The 17,514-nt window shown below is 41.1% G+C and overlaps 1 protein-coding gene across 1 annotated transcript in view; it reads right to left on the reverse strand.

Annotated features, from left to right (window-relative positions):
• Window positions 1-358: 358 nt before the first annotated feature.
• Window positions 359-17,514, reverse strand: part of LOC126509727 (ATP-binding cassette sub-family G member 3-like) — a 47,631-nt gene continuing 30,475 nt past the window's right edge. Inside the window, exons 7-16 of the mRNA XM_050155802.1 lie at window positions 16,495-16,646; window positions 14,119-14,220; window positions 12,933-13,183; window positions 10,100-10,182; window positions 9,120-9,209; window positions 7,561-7,685; window positions 5,811-5,965; window positions 3,751-3,840; window positions 2,853-2,938; window positions 359-1,068 (exon numbers count right to left, since the gene is read on the reverse strand). Of these exons, the coding sequence (XP_050011759.1) occupies window positions 924-1,068; window positions 2,853-2,938; window positions 3,751-3,840; window positions 5,811-5,965; window positions 7,561-7,685; window positions 9,120-9,209; window positions 10,100-10,182; window positions 12,933-13,183; window positions 14,119-14,220; window positions 16,495-16,646 (1,279 nt within the window). The 3' untranslated portion in view covers window positions 359-923. The remainder of the gene's footprint in view (window positions 1,069-2,852; window positions 2,939-3,750; window positions 3,841-5,810; window positions 5,966-7,560; window positions 7,686-9,119; window positions 9,210-10,099; window positions 10,183-12,932; window positions 13,184-14,118; window positions 14,221-16,494; window positions 16,647-17,514) is intronic.

Genomic DNA, 17,514 nt, shown 5'->3' on the forward strand with positions numbered 1-17,514 from the left:
TTACAGTTACACATAGATTCTGGAATGGAGTGGAATCTTTTGTTTAACCTCCTTTTTAGTTCTGGAATTCTGTCTGGCTTGAGCTGTGCAGGTCTTTTGGGTGCTGCCACAACCTGTGAGTTATTTATGTCTTAGTCCTATTGTTTCTGAAAGATGCCATTTCCTAGGTGTCATCCACCATCTCCTATTCTTAAAAACTTTTTCCCTCCTCTTCTGCATAGACGTCTGAGCTTCAGCCGGAGGGGTTTGGTGAATACATCCCATGCAAAGATGAGTGCTACAAACTCCCTATCTCTACACATTGGCCAGTTGTGGACCTCTTTGTAAATTACTATATACTGCAAGAAGAAANCACAGACTTTAACCAGGGTTGTCTGTGTTTAACCTGGGTTTTAGACTGTTCACAGAAGCCTAGCTGGCTCTCCTGTAAGTATACATGTGAAATCAATGATTGCCTCTCTCCCATAACCTACCAATAGCTAATAATTCAGCAGAATGGGGTATGGTCCTGTTGAGTCCCTCTCTGACCCTTGCTGTGCTGATGAGGGACCCAGTCTTGTGCAGGGGGCTGCAGATGTTGTGAGAAGGAACATGGTTACAAGGGCTGTGTCATGCCCACAATAGAGCATTTCCAGCTGTTCTTATCATCTTCTGACTCCTGTACTCCTTCCACCCCCTTTCCATACTGTCTAAGCTTTAGAGGGTTGGTATAGGTGTCCTGGTTAGGGTTAAGCACTCAAGTGTCACTTACTCTGGTGCCTTGACCATCCATGAGTCTCTGCATCCACCACAGTTCATTACACTGGGAATCTTCCTTGGGTAATACATGTGTCCATGAATATAAAGGTAAATACTTAGAAGACAGTTTGGTATCACAGTTCTTTAAACAACTGTTGAAAATTCCGCCTACCAGACCTAAAAATTTATACTTTTTTATGTGGCAATAACTGCACATAGGTAAATGATAAGAGGATAATAGTTATACAAGCTAAGGCCACGTGATTCTCCCAGAAGCCCCACGATGAGAGGTTGATGCCCTGGATTATCAGGAATTCTTCTCCAGTGCATCTGTAATTCAACACAAACAAAAATAACGTCAAACCTTATTCTGTACATTTACTGCTTCTTCCTTTTAAAAACTCTCTTTCAGCACATCATCAAAAACTTCATCTTTATATTTAATTGGTAGTAATACTGATGTATTTAATTTTTATTATATATTATATCAATTTAAACTACTTGAATCAGGTACCTTGGTTAATTTCAAGAGGAAAATGTCACATCTATTTAAAAGCATAGATGAAGTAGGCTTAGTAAACTTGGTCGAGTTTAAAGACTCACACTAAGATCCAACTTTGTAGCCTCAAAGGTGTCATTCATTTCTAAAGCTACATTGCTGCTATCTCTTCAAAGGACAAAGGCATGGATGAAGTACTTGTTTCTACCAAAGCAGAAGATCTCAGCTTCCTAAGGACACACACAGACACTCTAAGAGATCAGAGCACTGTGCAATTCTGCTGACTCAGCACATGGTCATGCAAAAGAACAGATCATCAAATTCTAGACCAAGGACCAGAGGAGACTAAGGATTTTTGACAGAAGTCAGTCAATTTCTGTCAGCTCCTGGACTAGGACTACGTTGACAACAACAGATGCTCCGCTATGAAACATCCCCAGGAGCCCATGGCTAGACAGAGCCTGAGTCAAACACAGCAGAATGCAGGGGCCCAGGACACAGAAAAGCAGCTGCTGCTAAAAGTTCTGGATACACTACAATTATTGCCTCTGTGTCTCCATCCCTGAGTATGTCTCCATCTCTGTGTGTCTCTGTCTCTCTGTGTCTCTATTCTCTTGTGTTTCTTAGGATTTAACAGTTCCCAAATCCACTGAAAGGACAGTTTTCTTCTTCCTCTTGTGAGAACAATCCTTTTGTGAGTATGAGGTCTGTGGATGGCTCTCCTTAGTTTCATTTTACCCATCCCATCCTTTATGACAAGAAACCAATAAGGAATTTGTATTAAAAGGATGCCAGACCACACCAGGAGAGAGGAGATGTGGAAAATAAGATATCCCCCATACTTATATTTTTATCTTTATTTCAAACTTAAATTTGGCTTACTATTATTCCTTATTATTTTAACATCCATGAGAGATTTAGTGTATCAGCATATTACTCTGTAATTTATATATCAAAATGAAAACAAAAAGAGCAATCAGAAACTGAAGCTACTGTAACTTTAAAATAATACACTTTACTTTTATTTTGAAAAAATCTGTTTGTATTTTAGTAACATTACACAAAAATGAAATTTCTTTCTCAACATGCTAAAATTTGTGTGTGTTTCATTTACAGGGCATATCCTCTGGTAGGACATTTTACACACACACACACACACACACACACACACACACACCACGCTTTGTTTTCTCGAAGTTCTCTAGAGTGTGAGGCAAAGGAAAGACCCTGAATGCTGCCAGGAAAAGAGCTCAGTCCTTTTGGCCCCTGCAGCCTGACATTCTTGGGCTCTGCTCACAGGTGCTATAGTCTATACATGTAGAAACTCTATGCCCTTGTAAGCTATCAAAGCAGCCTATGCCAAATTCAAATATTTTGAAACATGGAACCCAAACCCATAATCAAGACACCAAAACCATTTTTTAAAATCCTCGAAGAACCCTTTCTGCACATTATCTACACCAGGGCAGTAGGATGGAAACACAGCCACGTGCATTGGTTACAATGACTCACTCTAGGGACCCACAGAAGACAGAGTTAATCCTGAAAGGATGTGTTTCCCCTTTAAGGTGTGGAGCATTCTATGTGCCCATTGTGACAAGGAACTCAAGCTTACATCACATAGTTGCGACATCTCCTGAGTTCTGCTGTGTTATTTTCTAGACAGAAGTTTTGTCCCGAGAATTCATTGTGCATCAAAGCCTATAAAACAGAGTGACACAGAAAGGCAAATAGTTTAGTATTTCCATAAGTTTCCACAGAATCAACCGTCTATAAATTCAAGTTCAATCTTGACCGCAATTTGCAAAAATATTTTCAAATAAACAACCCCACCAAGTTCAGTCTGCCCAGAAAAGCAGTCTCCTCCCCCACACTCGGGAGACTTAGGATTGAAATGATGAAGTTTCCCAACTACTAAGATGTAGACTCTCAACCACTAAGATGTAGACTCTCAACTAGATCACCTCAGGCACCTCTTTCTCTGCCTAGACCATAACTCAGTAAGCACTGTAGTTAAAATAATACTATTGCTTTATAGAAACAATATATTCTTGCTTATTTTCATCAAAACCGGTTGTGATTATGGGAGGAAGAAATTCTACTAAGACACACTTTACTGGAGAGAAAACTTGGCAAAACCATTATAGCTCTGGGTATCACATTGCTTCTTTCTTTTATTTTCCTGAATACACTATATATCACAGTCCCTGGTCCTTTCCTTATTTCCTTATTGGGCATAATTACAACTGTTGGCTTTTCATCATATCATCTACCTTTCCCCTTTGCTCTGAGGTTTCTGTCACCATTTGTTTCCCTCAAATAAAACATGACTATGAAAAAAACCCTGATGACTCCCTTAAAACTAATAGGATAGTTCCCATCTTCTGCTCCTAGAAGGAAAATCCTTGACAGTGATTGATTAAAGATTACAGCTGGGGAAAGGACTTGGTTGGGAAACATTTCAGTTGCTACAATTGGAGAACCCAAATACAGTGACAGACGGGACAACTTACTGTAAACCCATAATGAGGAATGCTCAAGTACTGAATCCATGAGAGCCCAGGTATGAAGCTTCCAGAATATAGTGACTGACCTGAGAAAACCTATGAAGAACAAATCTATAAATTAGAATCAGTCCATTGATTAAGAATTCTCGACAAGATCCTCCCTCTTCAAGACCCCTTCATCCTTCTGACTGTTTCTTTTTAGATCAGCTCTTTAAAAAGTTATTCAGTAACCTTTAAACAGAATTAAAACCAAAGTTCTTTGTGGTTGGTAAAAGAATGCCCCCCTCCTCTGTGGATGTCAAGTCCTACAGTATTATGTTATCTTTAAAATGGCACACAACCTATAAACATTCTTTATACTTTACATACACCTACCATACATATTTAAAATCCTTTTAAGATTCCTTATAATATCTAATTTCTGTAGTTTATACAGCATAATTCAGGAGATGGCAATATTCAGAACAGAAGAGCCATTTGTTTCCTGTATTTTCAGTATGTGATTGACTTAATCTTTGACAATATGACAGGCCAACTGTACTGACTACTCTAGTAAAACTGCTACCTTCTAGGAACTCCAGCTAGAAGAACTCTGTCTTGGCTCATTTTATATCACTCACGCTGAATTCACTGGAGAGTAGGGGACCTCAATTAAGGAAATGTCTTTAGGGAGCTCGGTCCTACCTCAACTTGATGTGCTGTGCTTCATTCAAGCCCATAGGAGGCCTATCACTTTCTGAATGAAAATTGAAGAGGAGGGGATAAGGAAGGGGTAAATAAGACTCAGGGAGAAGTAACAGGAGGATAGGGGGGAAGGAAAACATTGGTTGGTATGTAAAATAAATAAAAAAGTGTTAATTAAATAAAATTAAATTAAAAAAGGAAATGTCACTATAAGATCATCCGTAGGTATGTCGTTTTAGAAGAAAGCAGACTGAGTGAGGACTTAGAACAAGCCAGTCAGCAGCACCCCTCCATGGACTCTGCACCAACTCCTGCCTCCAGGATACTGCGGTTTGAGCTCCTATTCTTATTTCCTTCAGTAATGAACAGTATGTACTCACTCACAAGTGGGTATTATATATAAAGCAAAGGATAACCAGACTATAGTTCAAAATCCCAAGAGAAGCTAAGTAACAGGGAGAATCCTAAGAGTGACATATGTGGATCTCCCTTGGAAGGGGAAATAGACAAGATTTTCGGAGAAAATTGGGAGCATGGCAGGGGAGAAGAGAGAGCAGAGTGGGACGGGAGAAGGGGAAGGAGGAGGAGAACATTAGGGAATGGGATGGTTGAGTTGAAGGAAGGACAGAGCTGGAGAGCCAGGAAAGATATCTTGATTGAGGGGGACATCATGGGGTTAGTATCATGTGATACTAGGGAAATTCCCGGGAATCCACGACCCCAGCTAAGACTCCAAGTAACAGTGAAGAGGGTACCTGAACTGGTCTTCCCCTGTAATCAGAGTGATTACAACCTAATTGTTATTCTAGAACCTTCATCCAGCAACTGATGGAAGCAGATCCAGAGATCCATAGCTAAGTACTGGGCTGAGCTTCTAAAGACCAGTTGAAGAGAGGGAGGAGCAATAATATGAGCAAAGGAGTCAAGACCATGACAGAGATACCCACAGAAACAGCTGACCTGAGCTAGTGGGAGTTCACTGACTCTGGACTGATAGTGGGGAACCTGCATAGGTCCAAACTAGGTCCTCTGAATATGGATGACAGCTGTGTGGCTTGGAAAATCTGTGGAGCCACTGTAGGACCAGCGTTTATCTCTAGTGCCTGAACTAGCCTAGTGGAGCCCATTCTTTTTGGAGGGATACCTTGTACAGCCTAAACATAGGGGGAATTGTCTTAGTCCTACCTCAAAGTGATGTGTCAGACTTTGTTGACTCCGCATGGGAAGCTTTACCCTCTCTGAGGAGTGGATGGGGTGGGGGAAGATGGGGGAAGCAGGAGAACAGAAGGAGTGGAAACTGGGATAGGGAAGTAAAATGAAAAACATCTTTTTTAAAAGAGCAAATTAAAAAGATATAAAAGAAAAACACAATTCACACTCACCAGCATGAACACAAAGTAGATGGTCACAAATAGGGTTGGTACAGCCACTGCATTCTCCCCGGCTTTGAAACACAGTGGCAGTGAGCTGGCCGAATAAGCCAACATCATGACAGTAAACATCATAGTGAAGAAACCCTTCACATCTGTGTTTACTCCTTAGAAAGAAAAAAAGTAGGGTCAGTTCATCACCTAAGTCAAGAGATTGTACATATTTCAAAAAAAACTTTAATAATCAATAAGACTGGTAACAGTTTCAAGGCCACCCAACTTCTCTGCGTCTCTAACTGTGCCCTGATCATGTGGATGCTGGGAACAAAATTTCAGGCCTTTGGAGGAGCAGCACGTGCTCTTAACCAATGAGCCTCTCTCCAACTCCATCGCATGGCTTTATTTCTACACCTGACACAAAACATATTTCCATATATTAGCTGCTCTCCTCTATACACAACTATGAGCAATTTACAGGCTCCTGACATGGAGAGCTACAGGAAATACAACTGGCCAAAATTGTATTGCATTCTTTCACAGTGGAATCAGCAATGCAACACATTCATGTTCACATTCCCCTGTGTTTATTATAACTGCGTTAGTAATGAAACTGGGATCAGGGCTGTGCCAGTTAGTTGTTTTGTAAATTTAACATGAGCTAGGGTCATATGGAAAGAGGGAACCTTACTAAGAAAATGCTTCCTTTAGATTGGCAGGTAGGCAAGCCTGTGGGGACATTTTCTTGATGGATGATTTATGTGGGAGGTCTTAGACATCTGTGGATGATGCCATCCCTGGGCAGTGGTCCTGGGTTCTACAGGAAGGCAGGCTGGGGAAGCCATTAGGAGCCAGTAAGCAGCACTCCTCATGGCCTCTGCTTCACTCCCTGCCCCCAGGGTCCTGCCTGAGTTCCTGCCCTGACTTTCCTTCTTAAAGGACATTGAACTGTAAAATGAAATAAACCCTTTCCTCCACAAGTTGATTCTGGTCATGGTGTTTGTCACAGTACTAGAAACCTATCCAGGGCAAGGGTTAAACAACCGTGCAGTGATTTTAATATTGAGAAGATGGGAGGGTGCCTGCAACTTTAGTTTTCCTAGAAAATCACCATATAACTTCTTTGGAGGAAAGCGATGGGTTCCAAAACTGATTTGGAATCTATATGGTGCTAGTGTTATAAGACATGTATAGTCCTGTGTTTTATAACAGTCACAAGGACACAGAGTCTGGGGGAGCTGAGTTCAATGCCTAATTGTTTTCAGAGTTAATGTTAAGATTATCAAGATGAGTATGGTACACATGTGTGTATGGGTATGCATGTGACATGATGTGCATGTGCCAAGGTGTGCATGAGCCATGGTGTGCAGGTGAAGTTTAAGGACAACTTTCTGGAATGATTCTTCCGCTGTGATTCTGAGTATCAAATTCAGGTTGTCTGGCTTACAGAACAAGTAATTTGCCCATGGCCTAAATGACTGGCTCTGAATGGTAAATCTGTTATAAAACAAAGTCTAAGCTTTATCAGTGNCACACTCATTATAGAGCACAGAATCTCTAGTAAAGTACAGTTTCATGAACATCTTTTGTAGTGTTTTGTGATCAAGTCTTAGAGCCTTTTCTCCCACTGAACTCCTGTTTTGATGACACACAGTGGAGATGTGCTTTTCTACTTACACTTTTCTACTTTAGGCTTTCTACCATTGTACAAAGCAAAATATGCTCCCCCAAGAGTAAAGACGCATTCTCTTGCTTTGTCACTTACCTGCTATGCTGAATACTATAACAGTAAATATAATACTTGGGAATAACCTCCTGGGTACCAGCTCAGCCAGCAATTTCCCAAGGAAATACGATGACACTTTGTAGTATCCACTGGTGTGCTCATGTCTACAGAGACAAAGATCACATTATACATCTTTAGATTAGTCCAGAAGGCACAGGTGAGATGCTGGCTACATTGACTTCAGCTACTACAGAGAGCCTAACAGGACACTATCCTCTATACTCGATTCTGACTCCCACACATGTCCCCATCTTAGGGACCAGTCACTCTAGGTCAACAGCCTTATGACATTCTCATTATTATTCTCCCCACCAGAGAACTCTCCCCTTTTTTGTCCACTCTGGGCACACAACATCCCATCCAGGGAAAAAACCCAATGTGCCCACTCTCCTCAGAGTCTCTGCCCTCTGAAGCTGGCTCCCTGAGGAGCAGCTCATTTGTACCTCACCTCAGAAAGTGGTCATGGAGACTTCTCTCCTTCCATTACTTATGAAGAAGGTGACACTGTCACTCTGAGGTCACAGTGCACCTTCAGGACACCACATCCTTCTCTTCTGCTGCCCTCACATTAGGACAGATGTATTCCTTTGATAATCTCTCTTTACAACCATTAATCACTACCAGATGCCAAACGTAACCCTTCCCCTTTCTGGTTCTTCCAAATCCCAAGCTTTTACCCTTCAGGTGACTTCAGCATATCTCTGATTTTTTTTGAGACATGCTCACCATGCAGACCTGCATTAAATTCTATATGTACCCAAGAATGACCAACTTCCTATCTCTACCTCAGTCCCAAATGCTGGGATTACAGACATACAGCCATTTTCGGGGTTTTGTGGCACTGTGACTCTAACACAGGATTTCATGCACACAAAGCCAGCGCTCTACCAACTGAGCAAGACCCTCATCTCCTCTCTGATGACTCCTCTCCATGGCATGCAGTTGGGACCATACCTATCTTGGCCATCTTTGAGAGCAGGGAATCCTAAGCATAGACCACCGGGAAAAGGTTCTTACATGTATGAAAAATATGGGACATAAACAGCTCTTTCATAGGAAGCTGCTGTCTGGCTCTTTCCAGCCCTGCATCATGAGGACCCTGATTCTTGTGAAGCTGTGTCTCTCCATCTTCAATGTGCTGCTGAACCCACTACACCCAAGCTCTATGAAAACCCTGACATCCTTCTTTGGGGGCATCATGAATATCCTGTGATTTTCATCAGTTCCTTACTACTGTGTTGTCTGAAGCAATGAGATCTAGTGGTCACACCTCAATTTTGAAATTTTTCTCTGAGTATCAGAACCCTCTGTTCTTGATTTTCTACTTATTTTTCAGTTAATATTATTAATCTCTTTACACACTTCAAAAATCATGATACCACATGGTAAACACAAAATTTCTTAATTTGTTTATTTTCAACTAAATAAGAAAAGGGGAAATTACTGGTAATTCATGAGATAACATTCTAGGCCCAACAATGAATGTAATTAATTTGATTGCTATCCCGATGCCTGCTTCTGGAGCAGGGGTTACTCACAGAAAGCGATTCCTGTCAATCACAAAGAGCTCCCCGGCAGACACACTTGTAATACACTGGAAGATTGTGAGCAAGAAGAGCAGGCTGGCTCTGCCAGGAGAGAATGGAGGCAGAAGCAACAGTAAATTCAACATTAGGATGGGTTCTTTCCAGTACACCTTGACACCTTGTTCTGTAGATTAAATCATAACATTAGACAGATCTTTTCTTTAAAAAAAAAAAAAAAAGCAGGACTAGAGAAATGGCTTGGCAGTAAAGAGTGCACGCTGCTCTTGCAAAGGACCCGAGTTTGGTTGGCAGCACCCACAGGACAGATCACCGTCATTTGTCACTCGAGTTCAAGGGGATTCCATGCCAGCTAGTTTTACGTAAACTTGACACAAGCTAGGCTAATCTGAAAGAGAGACCCTCAATTGAGAAAATACCTTTATAAGATCCAGCTGTAAGTCATTTTCTTAATTACCATCCCATTGTGGGTGGTACATCCCTGAGGATCTCAGAAAGCAAGCCAAGCAAGACAGTAAGCAGGACTACTACCATGGCATCTTCAGATTCTGCCTCGTTGGGTTCCTCCTGTCCTGGCTTCCTTCAGTAGTGGATGACAATGTAGGAATGCTAGCTGAATAAACCCTTTCCTCCCCAACTTGCCTTTGGTCACGTGTTTATTCAAAACAGTAGTAACCTAAACTAAGACAGAATATGATGCCTCTTTCTGGTAGCCACAGTTCTCAGGAAACACACATGGTACAGACATACATGTAGGAAAATTTCATTCACGTAAAATAAAATAAGTATATTAAAAAGAAAGAAGGATAATGTAGAACTGTTCTGGTTTAAAATGTCAAGAAGAATGAGTCCCATGAGTTAGTCTCTTCTGTCTCCATAACAGTATCTATTACTGGAAGTTTGTCCTCAAATTCCAGCTTTTCATTGATTTATATAGGATTGAACAAAGTAATGGCATTTTCTCATTTGCTTACCTTGTCTGGACTTCAGTACAGTCATTTCTTAGGACACGGAAAGCAATACCCAAAGACACTGCCAGTATTACTGTGATAAATGCCTTTCAAAAAGAAAACAGGGAAAAGAAAATTTTCAATTAGGAGTAGAAAATATTCTAAACATTGCCCATTATTTTAATATGTATGGTTTCCTAATCAGATCCCTCAAGTGATATAAACACTCTATTATGGCCAGAGTCCCTGGAAGAACATACAACACGCATGTCAATAGACTGCTCACATGTCAGACTGACAATGAAGGTCTCTGCAGTCTGAGTGAAGACCCTGGAAAAGCTAAGACTTCTCCCAGTGCTCCAGCAGGAATGGACAGTCAGGAACTCAGTTCAGGTACTAAAACCTGGATGACACAGGGTGGGAGAGAATGCAGGCGCCTGGCGAGCTCTGGGAACAAACCCAGGTAAGTGACAGAAAGTCTTCACCTAAACTGAGATCTCAACTCTGGTGCCAGCGAACATGTGCAGTTTTCTACTTCAAGTCACTCAAGGGAATTCAGGCTTTCTTTACTCCTACAGTTAGAAACAAGTGCACCCCAGGCCAAGGCGACAGCTCAGTGTCAGAGTCCTCACAACATACAGTAATGTTAATCCCCTCAAGTGTAAACCAAACAACAATATTTAAAATGGCTCACAACACAGTTCCTAGAAATGGGATTTTGTGTGCTAAGAATGGGTGAGCTGGTCCTCACCTGTGTCACCTCAGGGAAGTCTGTGCTGTGTGGGAACCAGGACTATTGCTGTCACCACAGTGATCATACAGCGTCCTCTGGGTAACTCAATGCTTCCATTGCCCATCACCTCTGTCACTGCTGCTCCATCAGCCTCAGTCAGCGCAGCCGGGGCTCAAGTCCCACCTACGCAGCCAGCTCCTCCAGATCCCCATCTACCTCCATCTACCCAATCTGTGCCGACCATCACAGGAGCCTGCACTGCTGTGGTTTTGGATTAAAATGACTTTAGAAAGTGCTTCACTTAGCAAAGGAGTAGGCTACATGATGCTGGAACTTATTTGGAAGATCCTATTATTCCTCAGAATATGCCATAAAAGTAGAACATTATGATCTAAAGGTAAGGATCCTACCACGTAATGTGATAAATTAGAGATCAAAATTCCAGGGCTTGGAAATATAGCTCAGTAGTTAAGAGCACTTGCTGCTCAGGCAGAGGACTTGGGATTCAGTTCCCAGCACCCAAATGGCCCCTAACCAACTTCTGTAACTCCAGTTCAGAGAATCTGATGCCTTTTTCTGACCTCCAATGGCATGCACATGAGTACAGATATGCATGCAAGCAAAGCAAAACTCCCATACATAAAAGTAAATAAATATTTAAAATTAGTCCTCAATTCCTACATTGCTAACACACACACACACACACACACACCTTACCTCATGACATTACCTCACTGTTGAACAGTGAGTAGCCCAATTTGATGACTATAACTCATTTGTTCCAAAATCATAGTGAATCTTTTTTTTTTTCACAGAAAAAAATGGACATAAAAATGCCTCCTTCAGACATAATTGCCCAAGTTAAAGGCCAAAGTGTTTGGAGCAACTGACAGTATAACTCAAATGGTCAGAATATTCATATACAGGCAGGAAGGCAGCAACATTTAAATATGAAAGAGGTGGTAGTTATGTTTAGAAGCAGTGTCCCATTACAGCCAACAACACACAAACATTCAGTATGCAACAGAAACTAAATGCCTGAGAACTAAATAACAATGCGCTAACAGAAAGACTGACCACAAGTTCCGGTTGTTCAGGGACAGGGATGTAGGTCCAAGGTAGAGTGATTGCCCTCTAATGGCTAAGGCCCCAGGATCAAACACTAACACAGCAGAATCAACATTATGAAATAAAAAATAACTGAATAAGTGATGGCCCAATGAGCTGGAAGAACCATACTTCTGTGGGATATTCATGTTAAGAAAATCTTAAGTCATGCTGATCCTTGTTACAGAGCCAGTTTAAAGAAAAGTAGAACTTCACCTCCTCCCAGTTCCAGTTGGCTGAACAAAGTCTTTCACTGGCCGTTCCTGCTGGAGCACTGGGAGAAGTCTTAGCTTTTCCAGGGTCTGCACTCAGACTGCAGAGACCTTCAATGCTCCAGTTACTGTGTGTCTATGAGCTGCACTCTTGGAGTAGCTACTGCTTTCACACACTGGACTCCTGATGAGGGAACAGCACTCTGCAGCTGACTCATCTCAGGCAGTGGATGCTCAGCTCCCTCAGAGCTGTTCTATGGCCCTGTCTCCTCACCACATGATTTCAACCACAGACCAACCGTCCTTTCCCTCTCCAGTCATCTCCACCCCTTCTCTACTTGAACCTTCTCCAAGTCCATTCTCTCATCTGACAGGCTACAGTTTTACCTATTTATCCAGTTACCATCCACCCCCTCACATGGAATGCTACATCAGGAAAAAGGCCTTTTCCTCCTTGACTCATTCCTGGACTTTGAATTGTAGGATGCACTGGTGAAATAAAGCAGACAGGTGTGAGGAGCTCCCAGGTGTGATGAGTTTCTTCTTGTATTCCCCAAATTAAATTTCCTACTTGGATTAGTACTTACAGTTCCTCTAGGTAAAAAATAACCACTAAAAATATTTTATAAGAACTTAATCGTAGTCTACTTGCTTTATTGAATATTTCCCTATGCCAGGCAGAGTGGAGATGACAAACACATGGAAGGAGCAGAAGATAAGTGTGACCCTGCAGTAGACTGACTCAGAAACAAATTGCTCCCACATGAGTTTTTCACAATACAAATAAAATAACTCATCGGATTACCTGGATCCCGGTGACCCGTGGAAAACCCAGGAAATTTTTGAATGAACGATAGATAATCCACCTGAGCTGATGCCAGAAAGGGGTGACACACGTGATCTCCTCCAAGGCTGAGCTCCTCCCTGCCTTCTGTTCCCCCAAGAGTCGATCCAGTTCAGTTCTCATTTCGCTGTATAAGGAGGACTGGGCATACATATTGGCTAAGTTTACTCTGACTTGGTACTGTCTCTCAGAAAGCTCTTTATATTTGTCAGCTTTGAAATAAAAATGGATAAAGACAAGAAACAGATAATAATTTAATTGATTTTTCTGAGACACTTTTCATGACTAACACATGAATTATGTGTCAGGTTTTTGAGACAGTCTCATGTACCCTAGACTGGCTTGAAGTTGCTCTGATGTCAAGGGTGACCTTAAACTCCTCCAAGTCCTCCTGTTTCTGTCTCAATGCTGAGATTACAGGCATGCACCTTCACACCCAGTTATGTGCTGCTAAGAACCAAACTCATGGCTTTGCACATGCTAGGCAAGCAGTCTACCAGATGAGCTCCATCTTCAGCCCACCAAACTTTGAGCATGAGATAATTACTCCTGTGTAATTCTTTCGCAGATTAGAAAAGTGTCCCTACCTGACATGACTACTGTCATTACCCCATGGATACAGCAATCTGATTAGCCTTTTCCATATGGACCCCAATTCTTAACAAAGTTCTCCTTCCATTATGGATCTACAACACTTCTTAACATAGAAGTCTGGTCCCTGCTTTCTTCCACATATGACTGTATATGCAAATGTATGAACTGCCAAGCATCATGTTTTTAAAATGTTATAAATAAGGCCAGGCATGGTGACATAGCCCTGTAATACCTACACTTGAGAGGTGAGGTAGAAAGAGCATATATTTAAAGCCAGTCTGACTACATAATCAAACAATATCTAAAACAATAACAAGTATAATATGATAAACAATAGGTACATTTACTTTTAAACAGTAAATATCATTGTGTCAATATCATAAATGGTCGATTATAAATTAAATAAAACCACCAAACACAACAGACAACAAAGTCTATTAGCTAATTTGAGGACAGTTTATTAACATAAAAAGTTATATTCTAATCAGATACATGCTTGTATTTTAACCAAACCAACTAGACAAAAATCTGTGTCTCTAGAAAACTTACGTACCATCACGGCCATCTTCCTCTGTGTCAAATAGAGCAGATAAACCTCCATTAATGATGTCCAGGAAGAAGTCTGCAGGGTTGTTGTGGGAATCATAATTGTAACCTACAAAGCATGTAGACCATGAGTACAAACGTGAAGACTCTTTCAGAGAGTGGGACAGGGAGGGGGAAAGAATCTAAGAACTTCTTCCTCTTCTAAGCCGCTCCTCTGCTAACTTATCCCTTCTTTTCATATATACACTCAATGTTTCAACAATATCTGAGTCCCAGTCTAATATATATAATATATGTTCATACACTTTTACAAATACATATGCAAGTTTATGTGTATATTATATATACAAATATGGACTCTTCCTATGAAACAATCATTTGAGTTTGGCCTACAATTTTATTAGACTCCAAGACTAACAAATGTTAACACTTTTAAAGGACAAAGATTAATCAAAAACAAAGAGTGATGCTGAGAACGCTGATAGCAATGGCCTTACCAGAGGCCACAAGAACAACCTGCACATGGCGATTCATGACTCAGGTGTCGACCCATGAGATGAATAGCTCTCTGATGGGAAATCTCCTTAAGGCTTATGGAACCACAGACTCTGAAAACCAGTTGCTTCTGTCTGTAATTATTCTTGGGTGACACTACATTTCTTCCCTAAAAACAGCAATGGGTGTTTTCCCACTGCCTATGGATACTGTTGCTTCTGTGTGTAAAATCACACGTGCAAAAACAGCTGTGTTATCTCCTGACACCTGCACTGTAATGTGTGACCTCATATAATATGTACAGCTGTGTTATCTTCCCAACACCTGCACTGTACTATGTAATCTCATATAATATGTACAGCTGTGTTATCTTCCCAACACCTGCACTGTACTATGTAATCTCATATAATATGTACAGCTGTGTTATCTCCCGACACCTGCACTGTAATGTATGACCTCATATAATATGTACAGCTGTGTTATCTCCACAACACCTGCACTGTACTGTATAATCTCATATAATATGTAAATGGAATCTCATGATCACATTTCAATCTTATGGATACTTATATCTGTGGACCTTCCGGGTATGACTCATCATTAAGCTGTATAATTTTGATATATAGAAAACATGCTAGGATGTGCTTCAAAATTAGATCTATTATTTCCCGAGGACTGCAAGATGCTTAGGCCCTGTTTTGTATCATTAGCTCGGACTGACATAAAGCAAACATCAGTTTCTTCTCAGTTCTGAGACAAGCTACATACAACTGGCTGACTTTGGGCCTCAGAGCAAATTCAGTCCAGACTCAATGTCTCACAAGTTAAAACTCGACAGACACTACAAAGGAGAAATTCCCAGATGTATAATTGTGGAATCAAGATTAGACATCAAGCAGCCCTGGTGCCAGTTCCCCACCTGGTAAGTCTGGCTGACAAAGACCTACTTTCTACAAAACTGTCTCACTGGGCACTGTGTCCCAGACCTCAGGTTGCAACCTGAGCCCTGCAGTTAGGTGTTGCCAAGGCTGCTCACTCCCTGAGACATAGCTTTTTTACTTTCCACAGGATGGATATAAGAGAAGACAGAAAGAGAGAGAAGCTGGAGAAAGATAAATGATGGTCAGTACATGCATGAGTCTGATTCCCTCAGATAAAAAAGAATAATTCCTAAGTTCTGTTATTCTGAAAGCACATTTTTTTTGCAACCCTGGGTACAGTCCTGGGAGATAGTCTCTTAGGCTGCTATAGAGTAATGAAAAGTAAATATTTAAACCTTGAGAGTGACGCAAAACTATATTCATAGCTCTCTAAGATGAAATTGATGGCATAAACCATTAAAAAAATACATCATCATTCAATGTGAAATGTGAAAAAAAAAACATGCAGACAGAAAACATGAGTCCATGGAACCCAAGTTAAGCAACCTCAGCCCACGAGCAGCACCTAAACCTGAAATACAAAGCTACTAAGTTAAGTAACCACAGCTCCTTAGAGTCAGGTCACACTAGGGGAAATTGAAAACCACCATCTGTTGCATGAGCAAAAATACCATGAAGCTTTTCCAAAGCTTTTCAAGAGATGGATAAATGCGCCAGGGGCTGGCATGTTAATTAAGAGGGTCACCATGACTGGGAAGCAGAACAGGAGCTTCAGCAAAAATCTTGTACACAGGCATGATACAGAACAGGAGAAAGAAAGAGACCTGCACAGTCAGCCCGTGCTGCACAACTAACAAAACCCTGTCACCAAATTAACCAAAGGTATTTAAAATGAAGAAGCCCACACACAGTAAGTCTGCATGAGGACCAAGCAGCATTCCTGAGGACCCCTCTTCCCTCCCCAGATCCCGTGAAAGAATGAGCTCTCACAGCAAATCCAGCCATACCTGCGGATTTGAAGTACTCCAAAGCCTCCTGTGCAGGCCCGTGAAACATGACTTTTCCTGAGGCCACCAAGGTGAGGCTGTCAAAAAATCTGAATATGGAGTATGGGGGCCGATAAATGGAGAAGATGATTGTCCGTCCCCTCATAGACATCCTAAGTTTAAAGAGGGAAAAGTCATAAGTCACTGAACATTGAAATCTTGAAGTTCTCGACAAAATATTTTATTCCTGAAGTTATGTTTGTTCTCATTTAAGCTTGAATTTTCCTTAAAAAAAAAATACTTCATCTCACTTGTCTTATGCACCTGATAGCAAAACCAAGCTAATGCTCTTATTTAAAAGTCTATGACATCTAACATGTGGGACGTCAGTAGTGCACTCAAGTGTTACCACATTGATCCCCATGCTGTCTTCTCAGACACTGAATCAGAACATCTGGGAGTCAATGCAGGGAATCCATATCATGAACAGACAACCCAGGTGATTGACAGGTTCACCCAAGCTTGAGAAACAATGACAGAGCAAACATCACAGCTGTGACTATATGCACAATTTCCCTCAATCGTTCACACTTTCTGTCTCTTCAGGAATTGGTGTTCACTGTTCTGATGATGTGACTCACATTTCTAACCACTTATTCGTCTGCTAAACACTTCAGTAATAATTTCAGTTTTCACAATGCCGGCATAAGGCAATTCTAATATAATTCCCCCTTTGTTTTGATAAGGCTTAAAATGTCAAGCAACAGACCAAGGGGCTACAGTTAGTGAGGAGTGAACCTAGGATTTGATTGTTGGTTTAATTTCACAACATGAAAAAATAAGCTGAATGTCCATTTCAGGAAGTCATATCTTCTGTTAGGAGAATCAATAACCAAAAACAGTATTTGAAACATATACAAAAATATTTTTAATAAAATTGGGTATGGCATATCTGTAATACCCCAGCACTTGGAAGGATCCATTATTCAAGGCTCAACTAGGTTACAAGACACCCTGTTTCAGAAAGACAAACAGAGAAAA

This window comes from Alexandromys fortis, unplaced genomic scaffold (assembly GCF_014885135.2).
Source record: "Alexandromys fortis isolate MF-2015 unplaced genomic scaffold, M_Fortis_MF-2015_v1.1 scaffold_87, whole genome shotgun sequence".
In the NCBI taxonomy this organism is placed as follows: Eukaryota; Metazoa; Chordata; class Mammalia; order Rodentia; family Cricetidae; genus Alexandromys; species Alexandromys fortis.